The sequence below is a fragment of the Heteronotia binoei genome, chromosome 4, assembly GCF_032191835.1.
Source record: "Heteronotia binoei isolate CCM8104 ecotype False Entrance Well chromosome 4, APGP_CSIRO_Hbin_v1, whole genome shotgun sequence".
NCBI lineage: Eukaryota > Metazoa > Chordata > Lepidosauria > Squamata > Gekkonidae > Heteronotia > Heteronotia binoei.
In genome coordinates, this window is record NC_083226.1 from 125,354,767 (window position 1) to 125,377,629 (window position 22,863).

General features: G+C 41.5%; 1 protein-coding gene across 20 annotated transcripts in view; it reads left to right on the plus strand.

Annotated features, from left to right (window-relative positions):
• The window catches only part of MEF2C (myocyte enhancer factor 2C), a 292,573-nt gene that overhangs the window by 196,973 nt on the left and 72,737 nt on the right, over nt 1–22,863 (plus strand). For 14 of the 20 annotated variants that reach the window (XM_060235722.1, XM_060235705.1, XM_060235723.1 and 11 more), the window contains one exon: nt 9,268–9,411. In XM_060235722.1, the coding sequence (XP_060091705.1) occupies nt 9,268–9,411 (144 nt within the window). Of the gene's footprint in view, nt 1–9,267; nt 9,412–9,472; nt 9,611–22,863 lie in introns of all 20 variants that reach the window. The other 6 variants (XM_060235715.1, XM_060235724.1, XM_060235721.1 and 3 more) reach the window with 2 other exon arrangements.

A 22,863-nucleotide genomic window follows, 5' to 3' on the forward strand; every position in this document is an offset into this window, starting at 1 on the left:
CTTTTTTCCTAATGCCCAAAATTCATCTGATATTTCTTCCCAGACTTACGTTCCACAATTTGGCATTTGGGAATGCCACAATGATGTTAAGGGATCATTGGTATAAAAGAAACTGGTATATAAATAGAAACAGTGGGGTGTGGTGATTAGACTGTCAGACTAGGATCCAGGTTTGAACCACAAACTGAGATGGAAGCTTGCTAGGTGATCTTGGGGAAGTCACTCTCTCTCTCTCTAAGTTACCTTGCAAGGTTGTTATGAAGATAAAATGAAGGCAAGGAGAATGGTGTAAGCTGCTTTGGGCCCCACTGGGGAGAAGAATTGGGTGAATGAAGTAAATAGTGAATTGAGAGAATAAGAGTGAGTATGAATTTGAAAAGACCTAATTCTTGCTTGCATGTTAATCAACCACCAAAAGATGACTTGTGAGAGTATCACAGATTAATCACAGAAGGCAGACTTTTCATATCACCCAATGGTAATTCAAAAAAATGTTTTAAAATGAAAACAGATCACATGTTCAGCTGTATGTAATTAATATATAGCTTATTATAGCATTGATGGGAAATCAAATGTTGTGTAGGAATGTTTAAATCATCTGTAAATCATTATTTAAAAAATAGTCTGAAAAAACTGTGAAAATCTTTACTGGAGATACAATTTGCACCGTGTTTAGCAAGTGTTTAGCAAAAATTTTTTATCATGAATCTTATCTTAAAATATTGAATAGGTTTTATTCATCAGGTCCAGTAATGAAGCAAAGTATTCTGGAATTATATACTATATGGCTGTTCTAAGAATTGAGTTAGTTCAGAAAAGTGCAAGCAGTTCTATCCAAATAACTATATGCAGAAGGAAAATTCTACTAGTAGAATCTATAAGACGTGGTATAAGACAAAGAACATTTTTTTTATTACAGGTGGAGCTACTTGTTAAACTTAGATCTGTGATAATTTCAAAAGGAACAACATTTTCCAAACATGGCTTCCCGGGCTTTTTTGTTTGCTTTCAGTGGAAGAATGGCATGGGCAAGAGAGGAGCTTTTTAGCCCCTTTCTTCCTGAACCAAGTTTCTATTGGAAATACAGGATTCCATTTTTACTCTGGTGGGAAAGGGGATACGGATACCCATATGTTTTCCGTGGGTGGGGTAAAGACAACTTGGGATGGCTTGTTTAAGGAGGAAAATGGTGAGAAGACTGGGATAATGACTTAGCTTCACTTCCCCTTATGTTATGTTACCTCCTCAAAAAAATAATATTTTAAAAGTTTTTTTTAAAAAAAATACAAGCAACAATTAAACTAAAGCTGCAATCCTAAGGATACTTTAATGGGAGTAAACCCCACTGATTAAAAAGGAACAGTATTGAGTAGACCTGTTTAGGATTTCTCCTTGAACATAATACTTAGTTCTACCTTAACTTTCATTCTTTATGCCAAGTGTTCTAGCAGGAGGTGTAAACCATTCTGTGAGCAGAAGATACTTGGGATCCAGCCCAAAAAACATCAGTTAAAACACGAGATGCCTATTAATCATTGACTTCTATTCTCTTTTTTTATTATTATCCTTTGTGATGATACCTTTCCCTTTTGTGACTCTATCTGCTGTTCCTATCAGTAGATAGTTGACTGAAGAGTTTTTTAAAACAAGGGACTATCTTATTCCAAATAGAAAGAATGATTTTATTAGTAGTTGTATTGTGCTTTGTACATGAACAAATTTGAAATCCTTCTGAGAGCTAATGTGGAGAAGGAAGAAGTCTTTAAAAAAATGAAGCAGGAGAGTGACATTCTCAAACACTTCTTGCACAGTGAAGAGATGATAATTATGACAACATTATGAAGTACAGAAAGCAGACTGCTGAAATCCACAGAGATTAGCAGTCCCAGCCGGCAGAGGCACAGCCAAGAAAAGCCATCTATGGCCATGTTGCAACAGAAGCAGCCACGATTGGCTGCTGTCATTTGGTCTGTGCTAGAGTAGACAACAGGTGCAGAGTCGCTGACAGGTGTGGATATCTAGGATATATAAGATTGCTGAAGCCTAGAGATGTAGTCTTGTGTCAGATTGTAAACTGCTGAGCTCTCACAGAATGGGGAGCCAACTCACATGTTTTCAGATCAGTTGATGTGCCCATATGCACTCCCCCTCCCTTGTTGATGAATTTCTGGATGACTAAACTCAAGTCTTGCCACAACTCAGGGATGTTGATGTCTGAGAACGTAAACCACCAGAAATGCCTTTCACACAAGCCTCTTAGGTTGTTTACTTTGAGTCAAAGGGGGTTTCTATGGTAGAAGTTCCTAGTGGATAATTCCCAAAACATGTGTCAGTTGTATATAAATTATAATTTGGTATTGTCTCAATGACCAAATTAAACATGAAGGCTTAGGAACATGTGTCGTAAGAGCTTCAGAACATCCTGAAGTTGGAAAGAATAAGAATGTAATTTGTAGACTGAAAAGTGGAGGATATGAATTAGGAAACTAAATGGAGACCACAGATCCAGAAATTCTTTAAGACATACATGCTTCCCCTCCATTGCCATCCTCAAAATAAGAGGGCTGTGGAGGAGTTCATGATTACATCAGTAGGGCTTGCTGAAAGCCATCTTTGAAGAGTTAGGATGACCCTGGTCTCTCCATTCCCTCCCTTCTCATGTCCCTTTCTTTTCTGATTCAGATCTGCATCTAAATCTTGCTTCATTTTTTTTGTTTATTTAAAACATTTACACCATGTTATGTCTTGCTGAAAAGTGGCTTGCTGAAAAGAAATAATACAAATTTGTATGATCAGCTCATCAAATGGGCTGTGTTATTTGCTTGCTTGAATAACCTGGTATTGATACAGAACCTTGGCCATGGATAGACCTGAGAACTTTATTTGCTTCTCTGTGAGTTTGTTGAACTGAAGTCCTGAATATTGCAATGTTTGCTTTTTTGAAAAAGATATTGTTGCATCAAAAATGAACCAGTTTTTAAATGGTGTTTTGAAAAATTAAGAGCTGTCTCTCAGAAAATGCTGTCTAGCACTTTTATTGAACTTTCTGCATTGCCAAATACAGTGGTAGTCTCTGTACTCACAGTGGGGGTGATTTGGGAATATACTGCACAGATTTCTGCCTCCTTGAGTTACCCAAGACATAAATCTTCCTAATGGGAGCAAGGAGTGTAAGACCTGGCTGGCCTTCAATGACAGAGAAAGACATTTCAGATCCAAAGCAAGCAGGAATGACTCGGGGAATCAAGCTTCATCACTTCTCAGAGATTCATTTCCCTTCTACAGGCTGTTATGAGGAAGAATTTTTTCCATAGCTGGAGTCTTCATGGTTTTTGTTGTGCTGATTATCTGAACTCCAGGAATTTAAACAGAAGTCCTTTGTTGACCTTTTAGGCCCAGAAGTTACTGTAGAAATATTTTCTCACTGAATAATATGACAAAAATATGCTAAATTCAGAATGAGAAATCTAAGACCTACCGCTCTATACTATGCATGGTTTTTTGGGAGCTGTGTCCAGTAAGGCTTACTTTCAGGTAGATGTGCATAGAACTGAAGGCTTAATTGTTGTTTTTGTTAACCATTCAGTCATAAAATCATAGATGTCAAAGTGGTAATGAACAGAGCAAAAATTATAATATACAAATGAAATAGAATTAAAAATACATTTTTAAAAATAAAATTAAGGTATTTGCAATTCATACAAAAAAGGTTACTTTTTAGGGATGCCAGCTTCCAGGTGGAGCTTGGGGATTCCCTGGAATTACAACTGATTTCCAGACTATAAAGATCAGTTCCCCTGCTGGAGAAAATGAATGCTTTTGAGTAGGGATGGGGACAGACCAGAATATTCTGGTTTGGTTCACAAACAGAACTGGACCTGTTCCTGGACTGGTTCATGAACCGAACCATAGCATGGTTCGCGAACCAGTTCGCAAATTGGTCCAGTTTTTTAAAAGCCCCACACAGGGCTTCAAGGTTCCAAAATGGCGGGTTGTCTCCAGATCACTCTCTTCAATTTACCCACCAAGTTTGGTCCACATTGGACTTCGGGGGAGCTGAGTTACAGACCCCTTAAAAAGGTCATTCAGTGAAATGCTTTTCAAAGGGATGTCACCTCTGCTGGTTCAGTGACAAAAACTGACCTGGGTGAGCTAGAGGCCTTCAACGCACACAATTCCTTCCTGGGGTGACCCTCCACATGGCCCTCATGTTACATGCATGTCAGATTTGGGAGGGGGTGGGATCCAGGTAGCAGACCACCAAGCAAGGTATCTCCTGGAAACTGTTTTTGGAAAAGTTGTCCTGCACCATTTTGAGACACTACAATGTGGATCTGGTTAAGCTACAGGCATCAGACTCCCAGAGTACCTCCCCAGGGACCACCCACATGGCTGCAAGTGGCTGTGTCTTCCTGGGACCAGCCACCCAGCCCTGGTGATATGATGATTGTGGCCAAGCCTTCCATCCTACCTGGGAAGGTGACAGGGACAACTAAGCCAGGCAACTGGGACTCACTGCACAGCTGTGGGAGGGGGCACTGGTGGACTAGCTAAGGGAATGTGTGGGAATATGTGGCAGAGGAGAAAGGATTCTTTTTTGGAGGAGCAGAAAGGGTACCCCACAGCCAGGGAAGAGGGCAGTTGGCCAAGCCCCCTCAGAAATCTGTAGATAGTTTGGGTGCCTGAGTGGGAAAGGAGAGAGGAAACCCCCCAGGCAGAGACTCAAGCAATGCAGGAAGAAACAAAGTGCTTTTTGGAGGAGCAGAAAGGGGACCCCACAGCCAGGGAAGAGGGCAGTTAGCCAAGTCCCCCACAGAAATCTGTAGGCAGTTTGGGTGCCTGAGTGGGAGAGGAGAGAGGATACTCCCCAGGCAGAGACTCAACAACACTGGAAGAAACGGGGTGCTTTTTGGAGGAGCAGAAAGGGGACCCCACAGCCAGCATACAGAGAAAGGGCAGTTTTCAGAACCCACAAAAGTGAACAGTCCATCCCCAAATCAAATCAAAATCCATGTTTCCCACTCCTCACAGCAAAGAAAAAGGCGGTGGGGGGGGGGAGAAATGTAGCTCTGAATGCAAGGAAAGGAGAAAAAAGAGGTGATGCTTTTACTCTGACAGTTTGTATAAAGACTAGGAGATTCAACAGGTTTCTCCACCCACCCCAGTAATCCCACCCCCCTCAGTCCACCAAAAGATATTCTTTCACACACAAGGAGAATAAGACTTGCAAAAACCAGATGCAAACAGAGGACGGGAATGTGCCTCCAGTGATTATATACATTCCCCCCTCTCCTGAGGAAGTCATATCGACGCCTGTCATTGGAAATTAGACTTGCCTGTCAGCTTCAGACTGTCACTATTGGCCCCTCAATGGCTGGAAATATCCCACCCATACCCGCTTTTCAGCATGAAACTTCATGGGTGGAGTTTCTTTGCCAAGAGTGCACAAGAGGTTCTGAACTGGGCAGAAAGTTCGGAGACTTCCTGGTCTGAACCTGTGACTTTCAAACCGAACTGTCCGAACCTCGAACAAGGTAAAGTCCGGGCCAGATTTTGTTTGGTGTTCAGGTCTGTGCCCATCCCTACTTTTGAGGTTGGAGGACTCTATGGCTTTGTATCCCTCTGAGGTCCCTGTCTCCATCCCTAATCTCCAGGAGTTTCTTAACCTGGACCTGGCAACCCTAAACTCCTATCTCCAACCAGTGGTTGGGGTGGGGGGGACCTGGCAACCCTATTACCCCTTGATTTTCAGTTGGCCAGACTGGCAATAAGCTTTATCATTTAGTGATGTTTGCATCTTTCTACAGAAACCAAGTAGGGTTGTTAGTGTTTAATCTGGTTCTTCTGCTTATCCCTGTAATGTACATTGGATCTTCAAACAATTATCAGGTTATTTAACTTTGTGCCATGCAGAACATCAGTTGTCCATTTTGCTCAATATTAAAGGGATAGGATCCTCTCCCTCTCTGTCCAACTGGGATCCTTACATCTAAGGAGCTTGCAGAGGAGAGTCAGTTTTTCAGCAGCAACAAAGAAACCCTAGCAGATCAGGTCCTGTGCTATTTTTTTTCTTTAGTATGCCTTTCCAAGTGCCCTGCCCTGTTCTTTACACCAAAGTCATAGCTCAGGAGAAAAAACCCTTGGATTTATGGAGATGCTTTTATATATCTAATTTCTAGACTGCCTTCCCCCAAAGAGCTCAGGGTTGTGTACATCAAGCTTTGAAATACATCTGAACCTCAGAGGTTACCCTGTGGTATTAGACAGTTTGCTTGTGTGTCATATTAATGTCCCTTAGGTGACCAAGGTGGTAGTATTTTTAAGGCTAGATTTGAACTCGGGTCTCTTGATTCTAACAACTGTGGCAGAAACTGTGATATTGTTGCACTGAATAGGTGATTAAAATGTGATGTGCACATACAATGTATGTTCCATGTCAGCATTCATGACATTTCCTACGTGCAGTGGTTCTTAGCGCCATTCTCCCTCAAAATCACTTTCAGTGTGTTTAAACATTACCTGTTATGTGTTGGATTGTTTCCATCCCAAAGAAAGAGTCTAGCAGCAATCCCCTGTATGTGCTCAGTGGCTTTTCTAAAAAGAAATCAAATGATGCATTTGTAACTATTCTTAGTTATCACATTTGTATACTGCCCATATTCCATGAGAACTGGTGGTTGTTTCCTTTCATCTTCATAAGATATACATGCAGTTGGTTGGACTTAGAGATAGTGACATGCCTAAGGCTTCCTTAACATGAGTTTCTGAAGAAGATGATGATATTGGATTTATATCCTGCCCTATACTCTGAGTCTCAGAGCAGTCACAATCTCCTTTACCTTCTTCCCTCACAACAGACACCCTGTGAGGTGCATGGGGCTGAGAGAGCTCTTGCAGCTGCCCTTTCAAGGACAACTCCTACGAGAGTTTTGGCTGACCCAAGGCCATTTCAGCAGGTGCAAATGGAGGGGTGGGAAATCAAACCTGCTTCTCCCAGATAAGAGTTCGCACACTTAACCACTACTGGCTCTGAATTCCTTGCTCTAGCACTGCATGACAATGCTTTTCTCCTCCTCTTCAGGTATGCCTTGCTTGTGTGATTCACAAATAAACATATTTGTAACATTATTTTTAATTTTCCTTGCTGAGTTTAGGTAAGAGGAATCTGCATTGGGATGTTGCATCCATTCTGAAGCTGAAGTTTCATTCAGTGTATTGTTTATTGATCTTAGTTCTTATAAGCATAAAAGCAATTTTTAAAGCTTCTTCTTCTGTTAATATTTTTGGTATGAGATTGAGAATGTGGTAGAAATCTATAAAATAGGTATCCTGACTGAGGGATTTGTTTGCTTGCATTTTTCATTTAGAGTAGAGGAAGGGCCAGCGCTTGCGAGTCGATGAACTAGGCGATGGCCTAGGGTGCCAGCTCCCACTGGGGCACCCCCACTGCCGCCCTCCTCCCTCCCTCCCTTCTCAGTGCTGTGCTCCGTTTGTCTCACCTCTCCCCCCGCCGCTGCCTCCCTCCCTCCCTTCGTGGTGCTGGAAGCCAGTGCCGCGCCATGATCCGCTTGCCTGCCGCCACGCCTAGGCTGGTCCTTAACAGCTTCAGTGTTGCTGTGCACGGCTTCTAAGGCTTTGAAGGGCCTGTGATAGGAGAATTTGCTCTCCCTCACTTCTGGTTCTAGGAAGGAAGGAGAGAGAACTCTCCTCCCGTGGGCCCTTCAAAGCCTTAGAAGTCGCGCACAGCAACATTGAGGCTGTTATGGATCAGCCTAGGCGCGGTGGGGGCAGGGGGAAGACGAGCGGAGCACAGCACTGGCTTCCAGCGCTGCGGAGGGAGGAGGAGGAGGGCGGCGGGGTGTGTGGCTTGACTTGCAGCGCTGGGACGGAGGGAGGGCGGGGTGGGTAAGGAAAGTTTATGGGGCGAAAAAGGAGGGGGCAGGGGGCAAATTTCGGCTTGGGCGCTGGAAACCTCAGCACTGGGCCTGAATAGGGGGGCAAATTTTGTTGAAGTCACACACTGATTCCTCACTAGCAGTTGCTCTACTTCCAGGCTTTTGCTTTTTTCCAGCTCAAGTGATCAATTACCTACCAGTTGCTGGTGTGGGCACGTTTTGATCTGTGGCTCCCTCCAATATCCCTCACAGCTTCAGGAACTCTAAAAAAACAAGAACAGGAAGCCGTGAGGGAAATTGGAAGGAGCCACCAATCAAAATGTGCCCATGCAGCGACTGGTGGAGAATTTATGGCTTGAGCCAGGAAGAGCAGAAGCTCAAGGGCAGGGCAACTGCTAGTGAGGAAGCAGTCACAGTATTGTTTAACCATTTCCTCTCCAAAATCAAACGTAAGTAGGTATTGCTCTGCAAAGCAATCATGTTCCTGTGTAATACAAATATTAACTTTGGGTGTAGGCAGGATTGTTTTTGTAGCAGAAACTCCTTTGCACACCCCTGATGTAGCCAGTCCTCCAAGAACTTACAGTAGGCTATGTAATAAGAGCCCTGTAAACTCTTGGAGGATTGGCTACATAAGAGGGGTGTCGCCTAATGTGCAAAGGAATTTCTGCTACTAAGGAAGCCCTGGGTGTAGGGAAAGAGATATTGATATCGGGGGGAAAAGGCACTGCTTTCCCTCCAGAGCCACAACCCAACTCTGATCATGGATCTCCTTATTTGAGTCCTCTTAGGATGGATCCCCCCACCACACACACATCATCTTTGGTTATTGTGCTACTGTTGCACTGCAGTAATCATTCACTTATACATTTTTTCTGTGTGGATCGAAAATATCTAGGAAGGTAATGATAACTGTAACACCGTGAGAGTACAATACTCCACAATGTGTGGATCTAGCCTTGTTGCAGAAAGATCTCCATTCTGCCACACAAAGAATTGTGGGAAGCCCCTTTTTGATCAAACACATTATCCTTCTCTGTATGCTTTCACAGATGTGACTGCTGAAATGTATAACCTACTGATGTCTCTGTTGCAGGGAAAAGCACAGATGGTACCAGAGATTTTTAAATTATTATTAAATTGTTTCCTTTTATTGACTGACTCCAGCTTCAGGAGAGGTCACAGTGGCTCTCTCTTTGCTGATGGTAACAGGAGTTGCAGTTTGTTGACCTAATACATCTCTCTTCTCTTTCTCTCTCTAATGTAAAATGTAACAACCTTTAACCACCAGGCAGCCTGCATGGTGGCAGTGTCCCTGGCTCTCTCTTGCAGCCTGTGTCAAGGCTTGAACTTTCCAAATTATGTATTTCAGACATTGAGAAAGAAAGGACTTAATGGTTGTGACAGTCCAGACCCCGATGCAGACGATTCAGTAGGTCACAGCCCTGAGTCTGAGGACAAGTACAGGAAAATTAATGAAGATATTGATCTAATGATCAGCAGGCAAAGATTATGTGTAAGTACTCCAAGCTCCCTTTCATTTGTTTTACTTTCTGATATTTCTCTGAACCTGGCAGGCATTGAACAAGAAAGAAAACAAAGGCTGTGAAAGCCCCGATCCCGACTCCTCTTATGCCCTCACCCCACGCACTGAAGAAAAATACAAAAAAATTAATGAAGAATTTGATAATATGATCAAGAGCCATAAAATACCTGTAAGTACCAAAGGTTAGATGGCTGTCTGCTGATAACCGCTGCAGTAACACACTCTAACCCTTTCAGTCTTGGTTTCTTACAAATATATATATATATATATTTTGACATCTTCCCCCTCTAAAACCAAATTTTATTTATAGGGAATACCGCACCAATATATACCTCCCCAATGAGGTGTGTGAAATTTAATGAGATGCATCTGACACATAAATGCAGCAAAAGGCAAAAAAACCCCAAACAAACCTAAAGAAGGAAGTTAAACTGTGCATTATGTTCAGTGGATATTCAGAATTCTGGTTTACCACACCAGTTTACCCCAAAATGTATTTAGAGAAAAACTGTTAAACATCTTGCCGTGGACAGCTTAACATGCTCACAGAACGCTTTCTGAGAGCATATAGGAAGATTTTAAAAAATGAACTACACAAAGTAGTAATTCACATTACACATTATTTACTTATTTATCAAGACGATTTATACTCTGCCCTTCTGTCATGCAAGCAGAAGAAAAGGTGGCTCACAATGTGGAATTAGAAACATTGTCAAGTTTTTTGTAAAGGTTTTTGAAATAACTTAAAGAATGTGAGTCCTGCTACCACACAAAATTATTCTCTGAAGTCAGTTACCACACTGAAGGGTTATGTAGCTAATTGCTGGTTGCAGGCAAAACAGACTGCATGAGAGCCTAATGGTAGCATTCAGTCATGTTTGTGTGTTGGAGGTAATTTTACGGCTTTATCAGAAGACTTGCTTTGATTCCATCAGCATTTCTCTTAACGCTTTAACGAGCGCTAAATTTTGTTTTAACCAAGACAGAATTTCTAACAGTCATATGCCTTGCCAGATACTTAAGAGAAATAACTCTGCATGTGGCTATTTTGTTTGCACAGATGTAAAGGGGGGGAAACCCCACATGAATACTAAATAAGTGATTTACCATTTATGAGTACTATATTCAGTAGCAAATTCTGAAGAGATAGCTGCGAGTATGTAATAGCAAAAAAAAAAAAAAAAGACCCCCCCCCCCCCCCAAGAAAACCTTTTGGTGCCTGAATGACTAACAATAATAAGCCTTTTCTCATATTATGTGGAGAGCTCTTTGGAGAGACCCACATTTCCTGGGATACACATAGGTTTTCCCAACAAGCCCATTAGCCCTCCTCTGGGAGTGTTAAAGGCTGGGAAAATGGTGTGTGGGGAAAGACAAAAGTCTGCACTGCACACGCACTGTGATCCTTGTCAAACTCCATGTGAGAATTCACCTCTCACATGTAACTTTGTTGTATCTGTTACATAGTGGGAGCCCAGACAAAACCTGTGTAATCCCTCATGTATGAGGAGCTATATGAGGTTCCATTCCATGAAAGTTTCCATGAAAGCTAAAAGTGCTAATCTCCAGAACTGTTATATTGAGTAGCATTATGTGTGATTGTTAAATTTGTAACTTAATTTTCCCCACCTCCAAACCCAGCTCATCTTTTATTCCACTTCTCTACCCCTTTTCTTTCTTTTGTTAATTGGTTAACTTCTGCATTAAAGTGCTTTATGAATACATTCTGGTAAGTTAGCAAAGCATTTCAGAAGAATCTTAGAATGAGTTCAGACATGATGGATAAGTGCACTTATTTCATTATAATCAGCTATAATTTATTTATTTTATATCCCGCCCTCCCCACTAAAGGCAGGGTCAGGGCGGCTATAACAGGTTATAGGTATGATTATCATATGATTAAATTATGGGGTTCATTGTTTCGTTTGCACCAAGAAGCTATGTCAAAGTGAGAAACATGCTTGGAGTAAGAGGTCTGTGTGGGCTATCACTTCCCACATCATGGCTGTCATTTAAACTGAATGTATGGATGTAAAGTTTGTTTGCAATTAGTTCACCATGGATCACAACTCATGAAATAGATCCAGGTGGGCAGCCGTGTTGGTCTGAAACAACAAAGTTGGAGTCAAATAGCACCTTTAAGACCAACAAAGTTTTATTCAGGATGTGAGCTTTCGTTCATGTGCATGCACACTTTGTCAAACAGGTATGTATGTGCACAAGAAAGCTCACATCCTGAATAAAACTTTGTTGGTCTTATAGTTCGTGAAAGAGTTAACCTTATCATCTCTGGAAATGTCTGAAGGTTTGAATGAGCACAATAAGAGATTCAGTTGGCATAGTTCAAACTGTGGCTCTTCGGACCCTACACAATTAAGTATGGACCCATAGCTACCATTGGTGCCTAGTACAGCTATCAAGCTTGTTGCATGTGAGCCAGACTGGTTTGACCTTCTGCTCTGCTGTGCCTTGACTTTTTTGCTGCTACCCTGCTTGTACAAATGCAGATCAGAGGGATGTTTCTGCCCTATTCTTTGCACCATGGTGCAAATCTACACAATGGGTTCATTGTCATTGTGTCACTTCAGTATCAGTGGGAAGAGATGAACTGACTCATTTCTCCCAAGAGCCTGTCTTAAAGCAACAATTAAAGGCTAGCCTAGGTCAAGCATTCTGTGTCATAAAAGCTCACTTACTAGAGCATTAACTCTGAGGAATGCAGACTTTATGCACAGAAATGTGGGGCAGATTCAGAAACAGTTTAGGTTAAGAAACACCAATGTACTGTAAGCAGTGAACCTTGTCTCATTGACAGCATAATTACAAGTATCTGTCTTTCTAGATATGTAGCTGGAAATATTTTGCCTAGTTTAAGCAAACTCTGTGCTCTGGCTGTGGCTTTGTTCAGGCAATGACTGCAGTCAAGCTTTACTATTTGTCAGTCTATGACATTTCAGTTCTACCTGTTCCTTCGAAGAACTTGAAGTAGAATACATGATTCTTCCTTCATTGTTTTGTCCTGACAACAGCCCTGTGAGGTATATTAGGAAAGAGAGTAACTGTACCAAGGTCCCAATATGAGCTTCATGGCTGAGTATAATTTCCAGGTCTCTGTGGCTCACTGCCTGCCAACATTCTATTGACTGTTGAGAGAAAAATAAATTAAAAATCACCGTTATGCCAATGTCCCCCATATCCCCAGCCCTTCCCAAATTCATACCAGATGCCAGTATGCTGGTTGGCAGCTGTATGGTTGCCTGAGGATTTGATCTGAGGTATCTCAAATCCAGCTTAACACTCTAACCACTATACCACACTGATTCTACTATGGTTTACTTAATCAAGAATGAGCCTCAGAGGTTTTCACACTTCCACAGCTCCTCTCCTCTCCCCTCACACACTGTGCTGATGCTGAAGACTTCCTGGTTTAGAACTTACATCTGTAATGGACTGGGTTGGATCCTGTGGGCCCATTCTGTCAATGGTGGCACTTTCTGGTGCACAGGGCCTTTCATTGATGTAAGAGGCTCTTCCCTGTCAATGAGACTCCTGTGTCAGGGAAAGCATCTTTGAACATGGGGAAGATATCACCAGTAGTGGAATGGATCTATATTATCCAACCCAATGTGGTTTATTTTTTTGTCAGCAAACCATATTAAATTGTGATTTAAAAATTTTGCTTTGCAGATGAAATGTGAAATTTATTAAAACCTGCAGTTTAGATTCAGCAGTAAATGGTGTTTAGTTACAAACCAGGAAGTTTTTCTTATATTCAGACTTGGAATGGTGCAAATGGAAGGGTAGAAGAAGAAGGAAAAAGAACAAAAGATTTGTTTTTATCATAAACAACTCACTCATGCTTTGGTTGGTTTGTTCCTGATATTTGAGTACATCATCCTGTATGGATGGAAGACCCCAGGCACATTTCTGATTGTCCTTTCAGAAATGGACATATAACTGTTTTGCAGAAGCAGGCTGAATACTAAGAGGCAAGAATATCTGTGTCTGCAAAGTAAATAAAAAATAAAAAACTCTTTGTATACAAAATGTGCACAGCCACTTGTGACACCCAGTGCACAGAAGCTGACATCCAGATGGGAGACATTTGCTCTTAAGAATTTCTTCCACAATTTAAACATTTTTGTGTTGTTTTGTAACTCACTCCTAAGGGAGAGGATCTTTCATGTATATGAAAAAAACACTTGACTGAATTGATCTGGCCTTTGTGCTAAGAGTCATGCTTTCATAAACTTTTGGAAAACTAATGTTGTACTCAGGAGACCAGAAAAGCTCTAAGTTGGGCCAAGGTTCTTTTTGAGTTCTTCTTTTTCCAAAATGCTTAACATGTGTATGCAATTTTTAATTGAATGCATGCACCCTTTGCACTCACGCTCTTCTCACTTGCCTAATGCCATATGTCGGAGGGAGAGCTTTGATGTTGCCCCTGTGATTTTAGCAGGCCAAGCTTCAACATGAAGATGTTACTCAAAAACACAGCAGTCGTAGCCACTGACTGTACCCCTTTTTTCTTCACCTGCTAGAATTCTTGCCACTGGCAGCCTTTGCTCTTTCAGTTGCTACACTAAAAAGATGCTTCTGTTCAAATGGGGTTTCCAGGAAGGTTTTCAGATTCAACAATTCATTTTGGGGAAGAACATCAACAGGTGTAATTTCTTAATATGTTTCATTAATTGCACCTCATGAAATAAGTGCTATTGCATTATGTTGGAGGAGATTTAGGGTTGCCAATCCCCAGGTGGGGGCAGGGGATCCCCTGGTTTGGAAGCCCTCCCCTCGCTTCAGGATAATCAGAAAATTGGGGGGGGAGCGTCTGCTGGGCATGCCATTATTCCCTATGGAGACCAATTCCAATAGAATATAATGCTGAATTAATCTGTGGCTATCTGGGACTTGGGGGGGGCTGTTTTTTTGAGGTAGAGGCACCAAAGTTTTAGCCTAGCATCTGGTGCCCCTCCTCAAAACAGCCCCCAAGTTTCAAAAAGATTGAACCAGGGGGTCCAATGCTATGAGCCCCCAAAGATGGTGCCTCTATCCTTCATTATTTCCAATGGAGGGGAGGCATTTAAATGGTGTGCAGTCCCTTTAAATGTGATGGCCAGAACTCCCTTTGGAGTTCAGTTATGCTTGTGCTACTGGCTCCACCCCCAATGTCTCCTGGTTCCACCTCCAAAGTCCCCAGATATTTCTTGAATTGGACTTGGCAACCCTAGGGGAATTGTATTAATGACTAAAGAAGATAACAAATTAGAGACTGGTATCTTAAGAGGAAAGACCTTGTTAGAAGCGCTCTGTGTGTGATAAATGGCTTTTTTTTTGTTAAAGAAGCCTAACTTCTTGTACTTACTGTGTGCAGATGACACCCAGCTCTATCTGCTAATGGACGGCCAGCCTGGCTGCGTCCCAGAGAATCTGGACCTGGCACTGCAGGCCGTGGCAACTTGGTTAAGGCTGAGTGGGTTGAAACTGAATCCAGCGAAGACAGAGGTCCTTTGCTTGGGTCGGGGCGCTCTGGGGGCGGAAATATCTCTCCCGGTCTTTGACGGGGCGCCATTGAAAGCGGCGCACCGAGTCAGAAGCCTCGGAGTTCTACTGGAGCCTTCATTATCAACGGAGGCCCAGATAGCAGCCACTGCCAAGTCCGCCTTTTTTCATTTGAGGTGGGCAAGGCAGTTGGCTCCCTTCCTAGAGCATCAGGACCTGGCAACAGTGATCCATGCAATGGTCACCTCGAGACTAGATTATTGTAATGCCCTCTGCATGTGTCTGCCTCTGTGCCGAACCCGGAAGCTGCAGCTAGTGCAGAACGCGGCTGCCAGACTGCTGTTGGGGCTCCCAAAGTGGGAGCACATACAGCCGGGGCTGCGTGAACTGCACTGGCCGCCAGTTATATACCGGATTCATTACAAAGTGCTGGTTATTACCTTTAAAGCCCTATATGGCTGAGGACCCGCCTGCCTTAGGGACCGTCTCTCCCCAGAGAGCACTGAGGTCAGCGGGGAAGAACCTGCTGACTATTCCCGGGCCAAAAGACGTAAAACTCCAGAGTACCCGTACTCGGGCTTTCTCCGTTATGGCTCCACAGCTGTGGAATCAGCTTCCAGAAGAAATGCAGGCCCTGCGGGACTTTGAACAGTTCCGCAGGGCCTGCAAGTCCGTCCTCTTTCGAATGGCCTTCACTGAGTAAACTGCTAAGTAAATTCACCATCTGAATAGCACCAACATATTAACATATTAATATTAACTTATTGTTTTTAGAATTTTAATAGTTTTTTAATTATCTGTTGGTTTATATTGTTAGTTATAATTCAATGTATGTATTGAATCTTTGTTGTTAGCCGCCCTGAGCCTGCTCCGGTGGGGAGGGCGGGATATAAATAAATAAAAAAAATGTGAATGAACACACACAAGTTTAGTTGTAGGAAGGGAGCAATCATAAGCAGGTCTACTCAGAAGAAAATCCCATATTATTCAATAGGTCTTAGTCACAGGAAAGTATTCTTATGATTGCAGACTGTGGAATTTGTAGGCAACATTACTAAGCTGTACTGTTGAAGATGGCAAAAGTCCTGATGTTTTTTTACAGCGAAGGCCAAAACAGACTTTGACTAAGCTTTATGCCAACATGAGGTGGCTTGTAGAGCTACGTTGCTAGGATCTAAGCAGAGCACAGCTCTTTTCTAGAGGAACAGAGTAGACAGTCTATTCTTTTGCAGGCATGGAAGGCCTGCCCTGCATTCCCTCAATAATTTCTGAGTCCATCAACCAAGCTTAATTGTCTCACTGTGAAAAACAAAGCCTCAAGATTGGGAAACCATATAACTTTCTTTGTTTCATTCTTCCAAGAATGTGCATTGAACTTAAAACAAAGTAAAACCTACTTCAGGAACTCATACCTGACTGAGAGGGAATCCTAGCAGCATGCTTTTGTGTTTGAAATCATACCCAATGGCATATTTTAGCAGATGGATTGTGGAAAAGCACCTCACACCATCTCCTGAGGTACTAAAAAGATATTATTTGTTTATCAGATATTTTTGCTGAAGCAGTTTCTGATCTTCCCATCTTCCATTTCTCTGGGTCAATAAAGCATTGCTTCCGTGTTAGCTGCTGAGTGGCCTCTTTGCAGTTCTGAGGGAGGTTTAAGAAGAGCTTTGCTGGATCAAACCAGTGATCCATCTATTCCAGCATCTTATTTCACAACCAGTTCCTCTGGACAGCCAACAGGGCATAGAGGCCAAGGCTTCCTCTGGGTCAACTGAATCAGCTCAATTTGTTCAGACCTCAGGATGGTGTACATGGTGGTTGTGCTCTCTGCAGCTGCTTCCCTCCTCCCCCTGTGGCCATGGTAACTGCTTTAGCAAGCCTTTCAAAGGCAGCACAGTGGAAATGAGGAGTCTATACTGGAAGAATTCTCTCATCTGAGGACAGGACAAGCCACTAAAGATGGTTATTCTCGGGGTGGTCACTTACACCTGCTTGCTGGTCCCAGAAGCTGGAACAATTGCACAACTGCCAAATGCATGAGCAGAGTGAGATGCAGATTGGTGTTTTGCAGGACACTGCAAGAGGAGAGCTCAGAGTGAGGACAAACTAGACTGTGTTTATGCATGCCATTAGCAGTCATGAAATTGCCACAGCTCATAGTTGTGGTGGGTGTGCCTGCTAAACATGGTTGGATGTTTCACACAAAGCCAGTTCAGCATTTTTTTAGAAGTGTCAGATGGATACTTTTATCATGATACTTGTCCTTTAAGGTACCTCTCTTTCTGGGTGGGCTACACATTGCAGGCTCCCCAGAAAAACCTCACAGTGGTGCAGTAATACAAGATAAATAACATATTTATGTGTTTCTGACAAAACTCAAACTTAAGTAAAACTTTTAGGATTGTATCTTATAAGTACCTTTTTTTTTAAGGGGAAATGGTACCATATTGGATTTTCACGCACCATAAGGCCCTAGCATGTGCATCAAAGTCTTTTTAAATATGTGGAATGTAGCCATGAGATAGTAGTGGATGTTGCCCTTGTTGACTACTCACCACAAAGTTGAAATATCAGTGATTTGAATATTTTCACTGGCTTTATTGTATTACACAATATCATCCAAGATTTGGAATAGTATATCATGGAAAGGAGATATCTGAAGAAATCCATGTGCCCCCAGAACACCGTGAATTTCTATCTGTATGTCAGGAGACCTTTGATATTCTACATTCTGGAATGGTCCCCAAATAAATGCTGCTGTCTTAAGTTTCTAAGAAGCAGAGCCCGTGAGATAATTAAAGGGCTGGAGCACTTTCCCTATGAAGAAAGGTTGAAACGCTTGGGACTCCTTAGCTTGGAGAAACGTCGACTGCGGGGTGACATGATAGAGGTTTACAAGATAATGCATGGGATGGAGAAAGTAGAGAAAGAAGTACTTTTCTCCCTTTCTCACAATACAAGAACTCGTGGGCATTCGATGAAATTGCTGAGCAGACAGATTAAAACGGATAAAAGGAAGTACTTCTTCACCCAAAGGGTGATTAACATGTGGAATTCACTGCCACAGGAGGTGGTGGCAGCCACAAGTATAGCCACCTTCAAGAAGGGTTTAGATAAAAATATGGAGCACAGGTCCATCAGTGGCTATTAGCCACAGTGTATGTGTGTATATAAAATTTTTTGCCACTGTGTGACACAGAGTGTTGGACTTGATGGGCCGTTGGCCTGATCCAACATGGCTTCTCTTATGTTCTTATAATTTTTTGCTTTCTAGCATTTTACAGTTTTTTACTCAAGAAGTATTGTGTCCTTATTTGAATATATAATAAAAACAGCACTCAAGTATCTGCAATAGGCCTTAATCTCAAGATTGTTGATGCAAACATGGGGCAGTTGTGTTTCTAATGTATCTGAAGTCTAATCAGCATTACAAATATCTACACTGTTGTGCATACATAGCCCATACTGACTTACACCATCTATACTGCATCACATTCAGTGGCAGAGCACATTATTTGTTTGCAAGCGCCCATGTTTGATCTGTAGTATCTCTGGCTACTAAGGATCTCAGGCAGTGGGCTCAAAAAGATCTCTGCTTGAGGCATATTAGGTAACTTCCTTCCAACCATATTACACAGTACCAAGTTAGATGGTCAGGAGTCTTACTCAGCAAGGCAGCTTCATATTTTTACATAGAATTGGGTGTCTGCCTGATCACAAGCTACCTCATTCTTAGAAGTATATACACTTGGCCCCTTGAGTCTTTCTGTTTTATCCCCGTAGTGAACACAGATACGATCTAAATTCATCACCGCATTTGTCCTGACAACTATGAAAAAGGAGGGGGGAGAGAATGAAGCAATCAAGTCTTGGCAATCATTAAAAAAAAGAAATGATGGTACAAGAATGACCCTTGCTCCTGGATTCAGAAGGAACAAAGCAAAGGCTAGGAATATATTCCTCAGATCAGAATTATATGTTGTTAGTCTAAAAGAGATTCATGTGCATGTGAGACAAAACATCTGATAGCAATTGTACATTTATTTGTACAGGCTTATAGGATAAGCAGCTGTGAAGGCCACTGTGCTATAAAGTACTTTGGAGGCCAAGATAGGTTGAAAAGAGACAGTAAGACACACATAATTATGAACAGTGGATTACAAAGTATTTTCTGGTATGTGATTCACAAATTTCCACTCTTCGAAGGGATCACAAATATTATGCAAATCACCACTTACTGAATTCACATTTTATCTAGTATGTGATTTTCGACACTGGTGTAAACTGAATATAGAAGTATTTGTTAGCAGTCTGGGAAGGGAAAGGCAAGACAGCATGATATAGCAGACACAGGTTCCTGAAAATAAAGAGTAAAATCTTGAAAGGATGTTTATAATAGAATATTTGTTTTGCTGAAGAAACTCTCAAGTTGCATCTGTGCTTTTATTGTTTGTTTATTAGCTTGGATAATTTTATTTTTAAAATGATTGTTGGGTTGATCCTATGGACTCAACGACACTTTTTCCTGATGCAAAGGAACATGAGGTATAATTAAAAAATAGCTGGTTTCTTCCATGCTTCAAACTCTACAAGAAAGTCAAACTGTACTAATACATGAATAGAAGACAATCATGCTATTTTGGGATGGTTTATTTACATTTCTATTCTCCAAAATGAGGAAAGGACATGGGATTCAAAATCATTGTTGATATAGGGAAAAATGAAAAAAAAATGGATGGGCCAAGCTGTGACTAATACTACAACATGAATCATAGAATCATAGAGTTGGAAGGGACCTCCAGGATTATATAGTCCAACTTCCTGCACAATGCAGGAAATTCACAAATACGTCCCCCACACACACCCTTCCTGCCCTCCTTTTCATGATCTGCCTCAGTCACAGAATCAGTATTGCTGTCAGATGGCCATCTAGCCTCTGTTTAAAGGAGAGCCTATCACTTCCTGAGGAAGCCTGTTCCTCCAAGGAACCACTCTGTCTGGAAGTTCTTCCTAATATTTAGCCAAAAACTCTTTTGTTTTAATTTCAACTAGTTGGTTCTGATCCAACCTTCTGGGGCAACAGAAAATAATTCTGCACCATCCACAATATGACAAGTACTTGCAGATGGTGATCATATGACCTCTCAATCATCTCCTCTCAAGGCTAAACATACCCAGCTCCTTCAACCTTTCCTCATAAGACTTGGTCTTCAGACTTCCCATCATCTTCATTGCCCTCATTATGTATGCGGACTCTTATCTGGGAGAACCAGGTTTGTTTTCCCACTCCTCCGCTTGCACCTGTTAGAATGGCCTTGGGTCAGCCATAGCTCTGGCAGACGTTGTCATTGAAAGGGCAGCTGCTGTGTGAGAGTCCTCTCAGCCCCACCCACCTCACAGGGTGTCTGTTGTGAGAGAGGAAGTTAAAGGAGATTGTGAACCACTCTGAGATTCGGAGTGGAGGGCGGGATATAAATCCAATATCATTATCATCATCTTCTCTGGACACGTTCCAGCTTGTCTATATTCTTCTTAAATTGTGGTGCCCAAAACTGAACACAATACTCTAGATGAGCAGAGCAGAATAACAGTTACATATTCATCATCCTTAATATTGTACCCTGCTAGAGTAGACAGCTCTTTGTGAAATACAAAACAGTTGTGAAATTCTAAAACATGGCATGATCCACTATACTATCTGTGCAAGTCCAGCTAAAGTGAATTAAAATGGCAAAGAAGCACAATTATATGATAACATAGAATTGTAGAAAATAATTATCAATTTTAAAAAATTCTTGCATAAGACAATTATGAAAGACTATATGATCCCTTCTGGGCCTACAGAAAGGAAGGGATGTGGGCAGATGGTCATGTATGTGGTCCTCCAACCTTCTTAAGCATCCTGCCAGGTCAAGTGGCTTCAGATTGGCCTGATCATTGAGACAATTTGAAAGTGGAACTATTGAATCCCTTTTGATATAGTTTCACATTGCTGCCAGCTCAAATTCATGCAATGCCACATACGTTCTATGTAATTCCTTATCACACCATCTTCTCATTTTTTCAAGTTCCAAACAAGTTGAAGCAACAAAGTACAAATCACAAATGTAAACGTAATATAAATTTCAAATAATGATTCTAAAAACTTTTCTGAGCAAGCTCATGATTTCTAGACAGTACTAGTAATTCATTCCTGGTCCATATTGCAAGCCATTTTATTTGCCACACAAAACCTAAAACTTTTTACAACATATACAGACTGCAAAATAGGAGGTTGCTATTGTGTGGTAGAAATGAGAAATTCCTTTACACATGAAGCACTGGGCTATTGGATATGAAGTGGTCCTGTAGCTACTGCAGTTGAATTGGGCTGGAACTGCAGCCTTGAAGAGGAAGAGATTAGATTGTATTCTCAGTTTACAATTCCAGGAAGTTCCCATCACATTGCCCAAGTGTTAGAACTTGTTGAGGAGGGTGAATTTCACCCATTATGTGGCTATCCTTGGATACATAATTGTATGATATTTTAAATTACATAGTGCATGTTTCCTAAGAAACTGAGCCTGCATCATAAGTTATGCTTTTTCCAAGGCTGAGGCATATGTGCTTAAAAACAGATCCTGCTTGTAGGACAGATTCAATATGTGAGGAGAATAATTTTTCTTTTTTGGCTAAAGAAACTTCATGTCAGGATTTATAACAATAACAAAATTGGCAAGATGACCGTGATTCTTACTATATCTAGACTTCTAGACATTCTAATGGAGCAGTAGGAATGCAGAAAGTGCAAGTAAAGTTCCACTTGACTGTACTAGCCAACTGAGACTAGACACAAACAGGTTGGAAAACAACAGAGATGAAGGCTTCTCATGTACTGCATACTTGTCCCACTTTCATTTCTGGTAAACAGGTTTTGCAGGTTTCTGAATTGTTTGAAAAAGCTGCAATATCCTTATTGAGCAGAAGTTATATCGGGAAGGGAAAAAATATGATATCTACACCATGAGAAATGATGCCTTTTAAACTACCTTAATCTGTCTTAAAAGACTGTTCTGTCTGTAGGCTGATGTAACAGCCCATTCCATAAGAGCTTAGACAAAGAAAGAGAGCATTTGGCTTCTGCTTTGGAGCATCCAGAGCCATTTTTTAAGACCCAGTGTGCTTTTTATCTTTGCAGTGTGGTTATGCTGCAAGAGTGTTTCCCTGTGGCTGACTCCCATGTTCTACTGTGATTGTATGGGTCAGTCACGTGCTTAAATACTGCAGCCTTCTCATTGGTGATATAATGCTAGAATTAAAATTTCCCTGTGATACAAACGACTGGTATCATCATCATTAATTGGGGGGGGGGGGGTCTTGAAAAAGAGGTGCCAGAATTCTGAAGAGGGAAATGAAGATGGAACACATGAACTTTAAAACATTTATTGAAAAATTTCCTTCCATTAACAGGTTCTGGAATTCTGTTCCACTGCATTCCCCCAGAAAAAAAAGCACCCTGATAATAATTTGATTTATTAATTACCCTATCCCAGTTTGCAATGTACAAGGGCATAATACCATAGAACAGTATACAATGGATTTAAAATCCAATGTACAATTTGATAAAAAATTAAAAATCAGAGTAAAGAGATCCAAGATGATGATATATAAGTTTCTCATCCAATTCTGGACTACCTGGCCATTTTCTGGGAAAGGGGGTAGGAAAATTAAACAATATTAAACTTAAACTGCAACTTGGAACATTGATCAGATAGAGGATTTTTCAAAAGACCCTGCATGGTTATTTCACTGTGTACACCAGCCCTAAATTGTTGCTTTGAGCAACTCTTCTTTGAGAGTTGTCTTTAAAGTAGAAGATGTCCACAGGAAAGGAAAGCAGTTTTGAAACTAAAATACCTTCCAGTGAGAAGTCACCTT